The sequence below is a fragment of the Phoxinus phoxinus genome, assembly GCF_949152265.1.
Source record: "Phoxinus phoxinus genome assembly, chromosome: 20".
NCBI lineage: Eukaryota > Metazoa > Chordata > Actinopteri > Cypriniformes > Leuciscidae > Phoxinus > Phoxinus phoxinus.
In genome coordinates this window covers 29,512,709-29,530,846 of record NC_136895.1, presented here as the reverse complement: position 1 = coordinate 29,530,846, position 18,138 = coordinate 29,512,709, and the positions used below count along the sequence as shown (strand labels likewise).

General features: G+C 33.0%; 1 protein-coding gene across 2 annotated transcripts in view; it reads right to left on the bottom strand.

Moving 5' to 3' along the window:
• The window catches only part of kdm4b (lysine (K)-specific demethylase 4B), a 61,989-nt gene that overhangs the window by 23,259 nt on the left and 20,592 nt on the right, over positions 1–18,138 (bottom strand). For both annotated transcript variants that reach the window (XM_079594290.1, XM_079594289.1), the window contains 5 exons: positions 16,184–16,287; positions 11,813–11,950; positions 4,274–4,470; positions 3,191–3,426; positions 1,066–1,247 (listed from right to left, as the gene is read on the bottom strand). In XM_079594290.1, the coding sequence (XP_079450416.1) occupies positions 1,066–1,247; positions 3,191–3,426; positions 4,274–4,470; positions 11,813–11,950; positions 16,184–16,287 (857 nt within the window). The remainder of the gene's footprint in view (positions 1–1,065; positions 1,248–3,190; positions 3,427–4,273; positions 4,471–11,812; positions 11,951–16,183; positions 16,288–18,138) is intronic.

The window sequence follows — 18,138 nt, the reverse complement described above, 5'->3', positions numbered from 1 at the left end:
AATATACATTTGACAACCGTTTACCTCAGTGTTTAAAGTCTGTAGACCAGAATTAAAGGCTGTAAAACTAGGGATGCACGATATATCGCCCACCATATTGGTATCGGCCGATATATGTTCATTTTTAATGTCATCGTTATCGGCCCGATAAGAAAATTTGGCTGATGTATTAAAGCCGATAAATAATGTATTATTTCCTTCGGCTGAGACTCTTCAGATGCGCAATGTTCAACATGATGGTTTTGAATTGCTTGAAATATGATTGGAATCACTTTGAAAAATAAAATAGTGTAAAGCGCAAGTCTGTCATAGGCGACATTCAATTATGTCGTTATAATTGTAATATAATTGTCGAATAATGTCGTTATAATTGTGTGCTTGGGACATGGCTTTAATTGTGAGACTTTTGTTTTTGTAATCAGGCTCTCAAAAATTATAAAAGAATTTGGATTTAGATTTATCGGCCAATATATCGGTTATCGGCTTTCAAATATAAAGGATTATCGGTATCGGCCAATATATCGGTTATCGGCTTTCAAATAGAAAGGATTATCGGTATCGGCCAATATAGCGGTTATAGGCTTTCAAAAATAAAGAATTATCGGTATCGGCCAATATATCGGTTATCGGCTTTCAAATATAAAGGATTATCGGTATCGGCCAATATATCGGTTATCGGCTTTCAAATATAAATGATTATTGTTATCGGCCAATATATCGGTTATCGGCTTTCAAATATAAAGGATTATCGTATCGGCCAATATATCGGTTATAGGCTTTCAAAAATAAAGAATCATCGGTATCAGCCAATATATCGGTTATCGGCTTTCAAATATAAAGGATTATCGGTATCGGCCAATATATCGGTTATCGGCTTTCAAATATAAATGATTATCGTTATCGGCCAATATATCGGTTATCGGCTTTCAAATATAAAGGATTATCGGTATCGGCCAATATATCGGTTATCGGCTTTCAAATACAAAGGATTATCGGTATCGGCCGATAATGTTCGTATCGGTACATCTGTGGTAAAACCCCTCGAGGATCAGGAAAGTGGCTCACCTGCAGGCCGGACAGGGGGTCGGCTCCATTATTCTGGGTTTGCATTTCGTTCACCGAAGCGAACTGCTCAAACGCCTGCTGGAAGGAGATCTCGTCGGGATGCTTCGGCTTCTTCTTTTTCCTCTTCTTCTTCTCTCCATTTTCCGGCGGAGGATCCTGCGAATCTGTTTTTCCATCTTCACCTGGTGAACAACAAAGATGAATGAGGTCGATTCAATGGTGCCCATTTTGTCATTCATCAGATGAAAATCTACGTGAAAAATGCAGATGATCTGATAATTATAGGTTTCACTTTATTTATGATGTTATTGTAAGATTTGAGAACAATCAAAGCTGTACAAAAGATGTTTTCCTTTCAGAAACTGTCGTTCTTTCCTTTCAAAATGCATCAGGGGCTTTCATCAAACTCAAAGCGCTCTTCAGGGATTGATTTCCCGAAAAAAGGTTAAAATCACTCACATTAAGATGCAAATGCATCTTTTAGCATTAGTATTCATCTGCTGCGTGGGATTTAAAGGGATAGTTAAATTTTTCACCCAAAAATTTTAATTAGCCCATGATTTACTCGCGTATATGACACGTATAAGAATGTAAATGACATTCTTCTTTCAGACAAATACAATCTGTCTGAGTTATATTTAAAAATGTCTGGCTATTCCAAGCTTTATATCTGTAGTGAATGTTTCTGTTTTGAAGTCCTTTAAAGTGCATCCATCCTTCATAAAAGTGAATCTATTCATCATAAAAGTGTATCTATCCATCAAAAAAGTGCATCTATCCATCATAAAAATGCATCTATCCATCATAAAAGTGCATCTATCCATCATAAAAATGCATCTATCCATCATAAAAGTGCATCTGTCATCATAAAAGTGCATCTATCCATCATAAAAGTGCATCCATCCATCATAAAAGTGCATCCATCCATCATAAAAGTGCATCCATCCATCATAAAAGTGCATCCATCCATCATAAAAGTGCATCCATCCATCATAAAAGTGCATCTATCCATCATAAAAGTGCATCTATCCATCATAAAAGTGCATCTATCCATCATAAAAATGCATCCATCATAAAAGTGCATCTATCCATCATAAAAGTGCATCTATCCATCATAAAAGTGCATCTATCCATCATAAAAGTGCATCTATCCATCATAAAAATGCATCCATCATAAAAGTGCATCTATCCATCATAAAAGTGCATCCATCCATCATAAAAGTGCATCCATCCATCATAAAAGTGCATCTATCATCATAAAAGTGCATCTATCCATCATAAAAATGCATCTATCCATCATAAAAGTGCATCTATCCATCATAAAAATGCATCCATCATAAAAGTGCATCTATCCATCATAAAAGTGCATCTATCCATCATAAAAGTGCATCTATCCATCATAAAAGTGCATCAAAAAAGTGCATCTATCCATCATAAAAGTGCATCTATCCATCATAAAAGTGCATCTATCCATCATAAAAGTGCATCTATCCATCATAAAAGTGCATCTATCCATCATAAAAGTGCATCTATCCATCATAAAAGTGCATCTATCCATCATAAAAGTGCATCTATCCATCATAAAAGTGCATCTATCCATCATAAAAGTGCATCTATCCATCATAAAAATGCATCTATCCATCATAAAAGTGCATCTATCCATCATAAAAATGCATCCATCATAAAAGTGCATCTATCCATCATAAAAGTGCATCTATCCATCATAAAAGTGCATCTATCCATCATAAAAGTGCATCTATCCATCATAAAAGTGCATCAAAAAAGTGCATCTATCCATCATAAAAGTGCATCTATCCATCATAAAAGTGCATCTATCCATCATAAAAGTGCATCTATCCATCATAAAAGTGCATCTATCCATATATTCACTTTTATGATGGATAGATGCACTTTAAAGGACTTCAAAACAGAAACATTCACAAACATTATAAAGCTTGGAAGAGCAAATCATTGTTTTAATATAACTCTGAAAGAAGAAAGTCATATACACCTAGTATGAGTTGAGGGCGAGTAAATCATGAGTAAATCTTCATTTTTGAGTGAACTATCCCTTTAAGCTTTGAGGAGTGTTTTAATAAAGCATGTTGAGGTTGATTGGTGTCACCTCCTCCCCGGAGCGCTGCTTCGGCCTCGGCCTGCTCCTGCTCTTCCCTCTCCAGCGCCTCCAGCGTGAGCATCGCCTCCTTCGCCATGCGCTCGTCCCGCTGCTGCCGCCGCTGCTCCTCGCGCTCCTCCACCTTACGCATGTACTCGCTCATGTCCAGCTCCACGCCCTCCTCCGCCAGCACCTTCACCTCCTCCAGCTTCAGGCGCCGGAACTGCTTCACCTTCGCCTGACATCTGCAGCAAACGATACACACGGATAAACAACGTTTAGTTTCAACCAAAGGTTTCACAGTAGTAGTTATAGATCGTTTTATTATAGTTAGTATCAGAGTTATTATGCTTAACTAAAAGCAAAATCATAAAAAAAAAAAATTATGGTACATTATTGGAAATTATGATTATACATTTTTAAAAAATGTTTTACATTTAAATATACAAAAACTAGTAACGATTAATCGCATCCAAAATAAAAGTTTGTTTTTACATAGTATATGTGTGTACTGTCTATAATTATTTTGTAAATATTTAAGAAAAATGTGTTTCAAAAAGTCACAATTCACAGCCATGATGAATTTCACAGAGACGTTAAAACGTTGCGTTAAAATGTTTTGTTAAAACTAAACAATCCATTTGCGTACTTTTTCCTCAGCGCAAAAAAGCGGTACTATTACTACAGTATAACTATTATAAAGTTTCACAGCGACACGTCATTAAAACGTAACTATCAATTTGCGCACATGAACCTTTTTAAAGACGAATTTGCTCTGGTTTTACTGTTAAAAACTAGTAGCGATTAATCACATCCAAAATAAAACTTTGTGTTTACATAATATGTGTGTGTGTACTGTGTATAATTATTTTGTATATTTAATGACACGTCATTAAAACGTAACTATCAATTTGCGCACATGAACCTTTTTAAAGACGAAACATGAAAATTTGCTTTGTTTTTACCCAGCGAAAAAAGGTGGCCAATAGAAAAAGTTTAAAAAAAAACAAAAAAACACTACTGTTAAATGCTATTGCGCAAATGACTTGTAACGTAACGTCCCGTGTAAAGAGTGGATGTTTGTCTAGTGACCTGCGCAGGAGCTTCTCCCTGAACGTGACTCTGTTCTTCCTCCAGTGCTCCAGCTCGGGGCTGGTGAGGCTCGTGGGCTTCTGGTGGTCCAGGACCGTGGCGTCTTTGCCCTGCTTCCACTGGTCGTAGCGCTCGGGCTGCAGACAGCGCACAAACACGTCCATGGAGATCTTCACCATGTCCTTGCGGCACGTGCACTGCGGAAGAGGAAGAAAAACACTCTAAATACACAACATCAACAGCTGTAAAACCGACAGTCCTGATTGGATGTGATGTGACACAATCTCAGCCAATCAGAATAGGTTAGTTCACAGATATCTGGAGTGACACTTTGGACCAATGAGATTCCACTGTGGGCGGGGCTTATCGGCACAACAATGGATATTTTATGCTGCTAATAAAATTTATTAGCAGCATAAAATATCCGTTGTTAATAGTTCTGATGATGTAAACAATACAAATCTTCAAAACTGGAGGCGAAAAATTAAATCAATTAAACTATAAACATTTAATAAAAAAAACAATTATATTCATTAATATAATAAAATAAAATTAATCAATAATGAATAACACAAAAGTAATAATAAATTAAAAAATATAATATAATAAATTACAGAAGCCCTGAACCGCAACGAAAAAAAAAAGAAAAAGAAAAAAAAATCGGTGGAAATTTTTTTTTACAATTTTTTTCTAGCATTTCGAGATTAAAGTCGAAATATGTAAAGTCGACTGCACAAGCGCATTTACACACACACGCACGATCGCGCGCACCGTTATGAATGCACACACACGCAACTTCTACGGAAGACTGTATTCTCTAAATATTTCGACTTTAATCTCAAAATATTTCAACTTTAATCTCGAAATACTAGAAAAAATTGTCACAAATTATTCTTTTTTTACAGATATATATTTTTTTATAATCTAGTAAATTATTACGTAGTAAGTCTAGTAAAAAAATAATAATAATCTAGTAAATTATTCTAAAAAAAAATTATAATACATATGCAAATGACCTAAAATTACCTTTTTTTTTTTAAGTCAGTAAGCTACACAATTTGGGGGATCAAAAAGATTATACAGTCCTGCTAAAATACATAAATTAGATTTAAAAAAAAATTTTGTAAAGTTGCAGAGAGTAGATTTAAAGTAAAATTGTAGTGAAATACTTTGATAATAATAATTACCGGTAAATATAATATATAAAAATGTTCTAATATGCAAATGACCTAAAAAAGGCCTTAAGAACTTCAAAATATTGGGGTTCGCCGAGATGCAATGGCAGTTCAGCTGCACGCAGAGAAGCTCAGACTCAGACTAACAGCATCGTGTCAGAAAGATGATTGCGAGGAGAATGAAGACGAGATGATTAGATGAAACACGTCTTCATCATCCAGGTGTGCAGACGTGAGATTATTAAATCATCAGTGCTGACGACTGCGGCGGCGAAGAAACAGGCTTTTAATCGCAGAGTTTGTGCTGAAGTGAGAAACGCAACATCTCTCCATCAACACGGCGAGTCAGAGAGAGTGAGAGAGAGAGAGAGAGAGAGAGAGAGAGAGAGAGAGAGAGAGAGAGAGAGAGAGAGAGAGAGAGAGAGAGAGAGAGAGAGACGGATGAGAATAAAAGTCATTTTCCTGCGAGCTGCGGTCGGGTGTATTACATCTGGCCCTTATTTCCAGCGCTCGCTCGAGCTGCTGTTCAATTACCAGAAACATTCTGCAGCTGAAGAGAAGACAGCCGCGCACAAACACGCTAACTCGGAGTGTGTGTGTGTGTGTGTGTAATAACGGAAACAAGCGCTATTCTTCACTCCCAAATGTCAACGACTCGCAGCAGAACTCCGGGTCTGGCATATTAGACTCAGAAATGCAATTGCAGCTCGACTGGAAGATCCGAGTCCACCTGCGGAGAACAACGAACCCACTAACACTGGAAGCAGCGGAACAGAGACACAGCCTAACACAAAAAATAACAATACAAAACTTAAAAATGCATGCAAAAAAATCTATGCGTTGTAACAATGAAAAATGAAACTGGAAAAAAGGAATATAAAATAACAAAATAATAAAAAATTATAATTTTATCCGGCACGTCGCACACACTTGTTTGGGCTTGCGATGCGAACCGGCCAAAGAGTGGACGAGAAGCGCAGCGCCGAGCCGCGTCTAGGACAACTCGTATCGCACATCGGACGCGCGCTTTCTCAGTTTATGGCCAGCAATAAACGCAGAATGGCGCCGCCGGTGTGTGTACACTCATAGACAATAATGTGTTCGAATTTTAAATACGAGGCGCTGCGCTTCTCGTCCGGTGTGCGACCCCCTTTAACGTTACGTTTGAGTGGATGAATGATGAGCGCGAGACGACGAAATGGATGCCAATAAGATTCTGAATGGAAAGTTTACTTTTAAAAAGTTGCCAAATTTTTCCATTGACAAGACCAAAGTGATCTGTGTGTGTGTCGTTGTGAACTGAGCTATCATCGCGGCACGTCAAGGTTGAAATACCACTTGATGGTCAAGCACACACACACTGATGTATTTCTACGCCCACTCGTCAATATCAGTAACGTTACCTCGTCAGTATTTCTTTCACCCTTTTATTGATGGACAGTGTTGCATCGTGTGAGAGATTATTTGCTCCAAGTAAGAATGTTAGTGTGAAATTGAACACAGTATATGCCAGTGTTGTTTTCAATAAAATACATTTGCTCAAAGCAAGCCGATCCACTTTTCCATGTTGATAAGAGCATTAAAATGAGAAAAAATAATGGAACAAAAAGAAATCAAGAGACATTTAGAATAAATAAAAATGTGCGATTAATCGCAAGTTAACTATGACACTAATGCGATTAATCGCGATTAAATATATATATATATTTTTTTTATTAAGAAAAGCATCTCAAGCACAATACAAGCATCAAATAGTTAGCGATTAAATATTTTAATCGTTTGACAGCCCTAATATATATATATATATATATATATATATATATATATATATATATATATATATATATATATATATATATATATATATATGTGCGCGTATAGTAACTTTGTGTCCTAAAGGAAGGTAAATATGTGCTGCCCGCTTTCCTCTCAATAACAAAATATACACAACTCAACTCTTAAATTGAGAAAAAAGCAAGTATTTTAATTAAGCTTAAGAAAAGCATCTGATCATCAGAACATGGAAGTCTTGTCATGTGCACTTATATAGGACTTAGATTGCTTAAAATCAGCTTTACCGTATTAAATATGAAAAACAGTGTCAGTGTGTCACTTCATCAGAAGTACAACTTCATTTTCTACTATCTTGATTATTTTAATGTAAATCTGTCATGAAAATGAAAGCCAGTGTGTAAATGATTATATTTCAACAATGAATTGGAGTAAAAAAACAATTTTATACTACGATTTAGAAGTTAATGCAAAAACTGCCTAATGTGCAGCTTACATGTTTGTTAGGAGTTATTGATTATTGATTATTATATATAAAAACTGGATTTAGGATAATAGTTTGGGCTCTGTTGGAGATTTTTCTAGCAGAGATTTTTTTTAACTTTTAGATTTGTTTTGTTAAAGACAGAGACGCAATTTGTTTATTAATAATAATAAAAAAATAAGTTTAGTTTCCCACTGTAAACAGAAAATCTGGATTTATTGATTACTTCAGCTTGTTGCTCAAGTCATGAGGTTTATATTTTTGTTTTCAGACAGCTGTCTAGTTTTGTTTCCTCTTATTAAACACACTAACTGTGGCCCAATTGTTGGGGTTATTTACATTTTTTTTAAGCATATAAATATTAACCCATTTAAAAATAAATGATTATAAATGTCTTTACTAAAAACTTACGGCAAACTTTTGCACAGATGTGTTTTTTTATTTATATATATATATATATATATATATATATATATATATATATATATATATATATATATAAACATTTATATTTTATACACATATAACATTAAATGTATTTGACATCATTGTGAATGTAATGTGAATATTTTGCGTGCAATTTTGTGTGTGTGTATATATATATATTTTTTTATATAATATATTAGGGCTGTCAAAAGATTAATCAGGATTAATAGCATCCAAAATAAAAGTTTGTGTTTACATAATATATGTGTGTGTACTGTGTATAATTATTTATATATATATTTATTATGTATAAATACACACACAATCATGTATATATTTAAGAAAAATTGGTTATATTTATATATAAAATATTTATATATAATATAAATTATAGAAATGTATATACAGTATATACATGCAAATATTTCCTAAATATATACATGAATGTGTGTGTATTTATACATAATTATTATACACAGTATACACACATATATTATGCAAACACAAACTTTTATTTTGGATGCGATTAATCTTTTGACAGCCCTAATAATATATATATATATATATATATATATATATAAATAAATAAATAAATGTACACATATACATTTCAAATTATAATTAAAATATGAAACGTCAAACAAATGATATTAAAGACTAAATGTTACAGTGTAAAAAGGGGGAAAAAAGAAGAAGAAAAAGATATCCATATTATTATAAAGATATTATTATATCCACACTGGAGTCTCTGAGATCAATGTCTTGTATTGCTTTATTCCTCACTGTTCAAAGAATAAATGGAAACGGAGTGAGAATCCAAACGGAGGAAACAATCAGTCGGCCCTGAAGAGCAGAGCGATGACGCCGAGCCTCGCGTCTGAGAAACATGCTAATAACTCTCTCTCACGAGAGCCGTGTGGACGTGATGCAGGTGTGTTATATTACCAGCATCTTCATTCATTCAGCGGCTTCTCGGGATCTCACACACACACACACACACACACACACACACACACACACACACACACACACACACACACACACACACACACACACACACACACACACACACACACACACACACACACACACACACACACACACACACACACACACACACACACACACACACACACACACGCACACACACACGCACACACACACACACACACACACACACACACACACGCACACACACGCAGACTACAAGAGATGGGCGAAATATTCACAATGATGTCAAATTAAGCAATATAACAACAGGTTAAAGGCTCTAAAGACAGCCATTAGACTAGTTTTACAGTCTGACTTGTATGTTTTAATAGCATTTGATTAAAATTTTCGAAAACTAAAGCCATAGAGTCAGTGAATTCAACTCATTTCTGTGATTCAGTGATTCGTTTGTGGCACCACAATATTAAAACATATGGTAAATCTTTTCTATTTGTGGCTAAGTATTGATATATCTGTGCACATAAACTACAATCTAATATAAATCATATATTTGCACACATTTTTAGTGGAAAATATGCAATAATGTCTTTTGAAAGTGAGAAAACTACACAAAACACACTTTTTATGCCATTTGAGATCAAATACTTCAATATTATTGTGAATGATATATACCGAATATTACCAAAAGGCTGGGGTATTTAATTTAATCATATTTATGGGGCGTCTACTCATATTTAGGGTATGATTAGACGACGACAAAGTACTAAAAACTGAAACCTTTGCGTTTTTTGCATACGACAACATTGTCAAAACGATTCTTGCTCACACAGATCCGCGGAAAAACGTCAAAAAACGCTGCATTCTCCTGCAAGGCCAGTAGATGGCAACGTAAAGACACGGTTTTCACAAATTCGCGTTTTGAGACGATAACTGTACCCGTTTTCAAAAGTTTTGCGGTTTCAGAACGCCATTGTTGTGGAAATGAACGACCAAATAAACGTTTTCTGTTCATAGTTGAAAACGGTGTTGTGTAAATGGCCCTCCAGAGGCATTATTGCTGTAGTCCACCATTTTCACACATAAAATATTCTGCAACATGCTAAAAATCAGCATTTTGAGATGAATGTGCCGGTTTAACGACCTCTGCCTAATGAGCTGCTCTATCAGAACTGAAATAATGACGAGGACCGTGAGCAGATTCTCACAGAAGACGCTGGTGCTCGTGTGGTTTAATTAGCCGATGTTGCGTGTGTGTGTGTGTCTGACCCTCTCGTTCTCACACACTCGCCACCGCCGAGCTCTCGTCTCTTCAGATCTCTACAATCACCACACAACATGCAAATCCACAGACGCTTTAACACGTTAAAGTTTAACGTGCTGAAGAATCTTTACATGTCAGACAAGGCAATGATCTGGAACATGTCTCACCGAATATAATTGAAAGAAAATATTTGAAATAAAATGTCAGGTACAGCATTTTGTTGTAAAAAAAAAGTATTATATATTATATATATATACGCAAAATGTTAATCTTAATATTACGTTAATGTTAAAGAACAAAATAAAAATGTGAATGAATGAATGAACAAAAATGGAACAAATTACATTTCTTTTATAAGATTTGTTTAATTAATACAAATTAAGGTATTAACTTAATGTTGTTAATAAAAAAATAATTAAAGTCAACTAAATTGATGAAATTAGAATATGTTTAGTTAAAATAAAAAATGTAGGTAAAAAGTAGTGTTTTGTTATTGTAAAGAAAAAAAACTGGTTGATTAATATAGATGTACATGTAAAAATAATGAAAGAGCCAAAAAAAGAGTTGAAAACGCCTAAATACAACCACTTTCAATTACATAATTGCTTATTACTTTTGACCAATAGGTGGCGCTGACACCAAATTGATGTGGTGTGGTCAGTGTGAGGTGACAGTTACACACACCAAGTTTGGTGTCAATATGCCAAAGCCTAGCAGAGATAAAGCCTCAGATGCAGTTTGGCATTACGCCATCAAATTCGTTTATGCGGTAAACGAAAACGGTTTCGTCTATTGGAACCAAATCCATAAATTTTTTCCAGCATAGTCTAAAGATGATCTGAGTCGAATTCGAAAAAGAAGGTTTGAAAAAAAAAAAAATCAAGATGGCGGACAGGAAGTTATAAAATCGGTATTGATGTTCTCGGCATGATCCAAGTATTCTATCAAGTCATATGATAATAGGCTAAACTAATCAAAAGCTATTAGCATTTTTGAAATTTAATTTTAACCACAACGTGGCACTGCCGCAAAACCTTTTGAGTATTGAAGACACATACCAAGTTTTGTAATGATACGCCAATGCGTTCGTAAAATATAGCATTTTACGACAAAATTCAAAATGGCTGACACACAAAATGGCTGATATGGGGAAAATTGGGTATTGTTCGACTCGTTATGCCTCACCGAATCTAAACACACGAGTCTTGTTATTTTTGGCCAAACTATACAGAAACATTTTTCATATCTCCTGACCACTAGGTGGCAGAACGAATGAAGAAAAATAAAAACTGAATGAACAAACGATAGCAGCAAACAAGACTGACATACTGAACAAACAAACGAAAGAATGAATTAAAGCTTGTGAAGAACTAATTAACGAGCTTAGGAAGGATAAATAAAGAAAGGAGTGTGAGAGCGACGTCTGTGGTGTGAAACTCAAACACGCTCACCTGCGTGGCCATCTTGCCGTAATCGATCCATCGTAGGGTTGCGAAGTTGGTGGATTCGGCGCAGTTGAACCCGTGGTTGAATCCGGCGTGATATCCGTACGGGAACGTGATCATGAACTCGCCCTCTTCTTGAGTGATCTGGAGAGAAAGAAAAAGTCTAAATCAATACGAGGAAGCCCACACAATTTTTCACGTTATTTGCGCTGATTGTTACGTTTAATCCTAATCTTGTTATTACACAATGTATTTAATAGTAAAAAATACACAATTTTGCTATTGCACATTTTTTTTATGTGAACGAAAGAATGAACAAAAAATGAAAAATTACTTTTACTATTTAATTAAGAAATAAGTAATAAAAACAATTAAAAAGTCAACTAAATGAATGAAATTAGCTTATATTTAATTAAATAATTTCAGGTAAAAAGTAGTTTTTTTTATTTTGGAGGGAATTAAAAAAAAAAAAAAAAAATATATATATATATATATATATATTTATATATATATACACTGAAAAAATTAAGAATGTGAAAGATCAAAACAATGAAAACAGAAATGATGTGAATGAGTAAAAAATAACAAGCACATAGTTTATTTTATTACTTTTATAACTTATTATTTAGTCAATACTTACAAATAATTTAAAAGTCAACTAAATTAATGAAATTAGCTTACATTTAATTGTATTAAAATACAACTTTAGGTAATAACAATTGAGCAAAATACAAAAAAAAAAAGTACAAAATATATTTTTTCTTACTTTTATAACTATTATTAATCAATTCATATATTATTATATTAAAATAATTAATAAAAAGTCAATACAAATAACTTTGAAAATTAATTACATTTAATTAAAATAAAAAGTTAGGTATTATGGTGTAAATGTTGTAAATTGTAAAAAAAAATCCATATAGATTTAATAAAAACGCAAGCTTTGAATCTTGCATATGTTCTGAAACTAATAATCCTGAACTTTTTAAAGCATCCTCTGAAGATGGAAGTGGTGGACGTTTAATTTTTTCCAGCCATCGCACAACATATTATTAATTTCATCGAGCTCGGTTGGCAGTAATCTTGGCGAAGGCAACATTTAGAGGACTCAGTGAACTGTGCTTTGATGAAAGAGCCAATAAGCGCTGAATTAAACTGCAAACGACACTTCAGAGGGAAAAACCTGACGCGGGAAACTCAGCCGAGACTGAGAAACATGGCGGCTTCCAACGCTAATATCAGTGGCCATTAGCGGCTGATGGGAAGAGAAATCTTTCCCTCCCCTCTCATATACGACGCACGTTTCTCCCTCCATTCATCGTCTCCTTCAAATCCCTCGCTCCTCAGCTGCCGGCGGCCAGAGGAGAAGCTATAAAGCCATTTTCAGGCTGTACAAGCGCAATTAAGGTGGAGCCACTGAGCATGGCGCGAGCTAGCCGGCCTTAGCTAATGAATGTTTTCATTTCCCTCCGTTTTCTTGCTTTGCCGCCGCGGCTGAAGCTTCAGCGTCACGATGGCGTCCATCAGAAGGAAAGTTAGATTCATTAACGGCATTCGGAGCGATATTTCACTTCTACGTGTCTGGTACGTTCATAGAATTAAGTTTTTATACGCTCAACGGAAAAAAAAGATTATTTCCACAACTGTAGAGAACGATATATGGTGTCAAATAAATAAATATTTTAAATAAATAAAATGTACAATATAAAACAATATAAACAAAATGAATACTTTAAAATAAAAAAAGTAAATTTAAAATAAATACAAAATTATTCAAAATAAAAATAAATTAAGTAATTTTTACATAATAAAAGTACATTTAATTTTTTTTTACAAAATTAAATTAAATTAATAATTAATTCATATTTTTTAATGACTAAATTATTTAAAATTAAATAATTTAATACAATGATACATATATTTTATTAAATAAATAATGTAATAAAAACTACAAAATTATAAATGATTTACTTAAAACATACTAAAATAATTACACTAAGACTTTAAAAGTTTTATAAAGTTTAAAACAAAATAAATAAAACATCAATTAAAATAACAAAAATAATAATAATATATATAACAAAAACATTTTAAATGACTTAAAATATTTAATATTTTATTTATAATAATAATTAAAAATAAATGTAAACTTATTCCAATATATTTAGTTTTATAAAAGTTTTTTTTTTTTTTTATATAAAATTAAACTTTACAGAAAACGGGATGAAAAACTAATGTAAAAGTACTCTTAAAAAAAAAAAGTAAAAAAAAATGCTCTGAACTGAATAAAACATCCTTACAAAACTTACATGATATATGATATATTTCACAACCAAGAAAAAAGTAAATTACATGATGTGAATATGTTGTTGTCCCCTACTTTGAAAAAAAACAAAAAACAAACAAAGCATGACATTTGTTGGCGTTATATATGGTATTATGGTGGTTTACAGGCCTTAAATGTCACCATACTGGCGGAGCGGATGAGATTTAATATATTATTTTCCTTCCTCAGGCTTTTCCAGCTGAGATCAACACTTCAACCGTCTCTCTCTCTCTGTTTTATCTTACATCGACTCAGAAGTGACAATAACATCCACCAGCGGAGCGGCAGAAAGTGAGAATCAACTTTCGACAACAGGAAAAAAGAGTTGAGCGCAACGTATAGCGGCGTTGAACTTTATCTAGCCTCATTAAAGAGATTTATTCCAGTTTTAATCTCCTGTTTCAAATCTCCACGAGGGTCTCTGGCCGCTGACAACGGGAATCGTCCGTGGAGAAGAAAAAACAAGCGCAGTGACTAATTTGCGCGGACAGAAATCGGCGGCGGAGTAAATTGAAATGTAATTTGTGGTTCGAGTATAAAGTGCGTTCGCTGTCGTTGTGTGAAGGGCCGCTAAATAAATAAAAAAGTATGTGTGTGAGGATCACAGTCCTTTAGTTTAACACCCTCATCATGTCTGTATGCGAAGCTAAGCGCTGACGCTACAATATCTGCCCACAGGCGGTCTGTGACATTAGCATTAGCATTAAAAACGCGCCTTCAGACACTCGCACAAGTGTGTGAAATAGCCAAGCGCGCATATTCCAGGGTTGTTATCGTTAACTATTATATTTTAGAAAATACAAAAAAAATGTATTGTAGTGTAGCTACCTAAAAGTTAACGAAAACGGTTAGCAAACCACCTCATGCTTCATTAATAAGCTAATGAGAGAAGCTAATAAAATTAGCTTTATTAGCTTCTTTTTCTAGCATGCTAATGAAACAAGCAGAAGGTTTGTGTAAATTGTTCGTAAAACCGTTGTTGCATTTATTTAAATTAATTAGCATTAGCATTTTGCCACACACTGTGCCCTACATAAACATTATTGTGCGAAAGTGCAAAAAATGAGCGTGGCTACCTAAAAGTTAATGAAAACCTTTTTACGAAATGTTTGAGAGTTAACGGAAACCTTTTACGGAAAACAAGACGAGTGTTAAGTGTGCGTGTTGTTAGCGGGATTGATATGTGCTCAACTGACACATTACGAATGCTAACGTATGTAGAAACGCTTATTTTACTGGTGTACTAATGAAACCTTTCGGCACATTTTTTTTTTTTTTAGCATTTAGCATGTTAGCATTAAAACACTTCCTCAAACACTAGGAAAACTGTGTGAAATCTTATGTATTAAATCTTTTGAGCAGATGCTACCCAAAAGATGTTTCTTCTTTATGAAAACTATGAAATATTCGCTCACGAAAAAGTGTGTGTGTGTATGTGTGTGTGTATTACAGGTTTTTTTTCACGAGTTTATATTTCACAGTTTTCGTTAAAACGTTTCACCAGGTAAAAATCGTTAGACCGCAAGCATAAGTAAGATTTTACGAAAAATGCGCAACAAAAATTTAATTAATAAACCAATGATAATACAACTAAATTAATATTAAAATTGATAAATTGTATTAGTTGTTAATATATATTATTGTTTACTTTTTAATATATTTATAACATACATTATTATTATGCAAATTGCCATTTGAAATTTACATAAAACATGTAATCTTAATAATAGTATATTTGTTTTTACTTTAAGAATATAAATATTGCATCAGAAATTTATAAAATATTAATAATATAATTGTAATAAAAATATATTAAAGTTGTATAATATACAATATTATGTAAATATGTAACATATATTTAAAATATCTAAAAATTATATAAATATTATTATGCAAATTATCATATAACTATCACACACATTAATTAACATTTGCATGTATAAAATCATTGTTTTCCAGCCATTTCTTCCAGATATATTATTTGAATATCTGTGATGTGATGGCAGAGGAGACCACCGCGACAGGAAGTGATGTAATCATGAGTAACTCACTCTGTCGAAGGGGATGCTGTACTTCTTCAGGATGGATGGAGAAATGAGGGTCATCTTGTGACGGAGAAACGCGTCGCAGCCCTGAGAACTTCCCGGGAAGAAACCTGACAACAAGAGAGAGAGCGGATTTAAACACTGAAATCCACAGACTGACGACCTGCGGAGTGTAGAAGCTGTGAGATTAGAAATAATAATAATAAACGTTATGTAATGTTATTATGTGATCATTTGCATAATAATAATACATTATAAATACATTAATACACAATAAGACATTATATATATATATATATATATATATATATATTAAAAATATATTAACAACAAAAACATATTTATAAATGTTATATAATAAATATATGAATATATTATAATACGTAAATGTATTATTATTATTATTATTATCATTAAATAAAAAAGAATGAATTATAAATAAAATAAATTAACATGTATTAATGTTATATTAATGTATTATATTATATTAATTATACTGTAAACTAATATTTGTATTAATTTATTATAGTATTATTAAATTATAACAATAAAATTATAACAATAAACTATAAAACTATAAAAATGAACAAAAACAACTATTTATTCATATATTTTTATAAAATTGTTATATAAATATTATAATATATGTACATTAATTTAGTATTATTATTATTAAATAAAAAAATATATAATAATAATAAATACTGCTACATTTAAATTATACATAAATATATTTACAACAAAAACTACTATTTTATAATACTATATTTTATATAATTGATATATTATATTATAATATTTATATTAATTTATCATTATTAAATTAAAAATAAAATAATACTTTTACATTTTTATTAAGATTGCATGATGTTTCACGTAATTATTTGTATTATATTTTATATAATAATTATAGTTTAATATTTCATATAATTATATAACGTTTGTATGAATTTGCTTGTTATAATAATATTAATATTATTATTAAGATTGCATGTTTCATATAAATGTCAGATATAAATTTCCATTTTTGTCATATATATTTAGTCAAATCTTTATGGAATTTGTTTCATACTTCTATTACTACTAATACTACTACTACTAATAATAATAAATTATTGTTTTTTACATTTAAAATGGATTCACTCAATATTGCGGTGTTCTGTGTATTTTTGGTAAATGGTAAATGGACTGCATTTATATAGCGCTTTCACAGACCCAATGGCCACCAAAGCGCTTTACATTGCCTCACATTCACCCATTCACTCACTCATTCATACACCGACGGTGTATGAATGAGCGAATTTTTATCATTAGCTAAAGCAAAACTCTTATTTGGAATCAATCAATCAATCAATCAATCGTATAGCAGTAGCAGTCGAGGTTAGCATGCTGTCTGTCGGCCATACACAGCGAGGCTTTAGGACAGAGCCAATGCAAAGCTATTGCATTGAAATCCTCATCTTTGGAGATTCAGACAAGAGCGAGTCGTGATTACGAGCGTAACGTATAATTGCCGGTTGGAGGTTATCGGTAAAAGCTCTGCGTGCGTCAGTCTGGTCCGGTCCGGGTCAGTACATCAGACACACGCTCAATCATTCTGAAAGCCTTTAATTATTATAATCATCTCCCTCATTCCTGCCCTCAGACTACAATATGGGTTATTACGACACGGCCAAAACGTCTGACAATCGGCCCAACAGCGCAAACACAGCGTTTCAGAGCATGTGATTCATACGTGTCCTCCGCCATTACCGCTGACACGCTTAAGTGGGTTTCTCAGCTTATAGATGTCTGATATTGGTTAGTTTTCACTTACCAGAGCCCTTTTTTCCCCAAAGTTACCAACGTACGGCCATTTTTCCTTGGTTTTCCACTCTACTGTTTCCAAGCTTGTCTGATATTTAAATATGTCTGATATTGGTTCATTTTTATTGGTTCTTCTGATATGTTTGATATGTAAA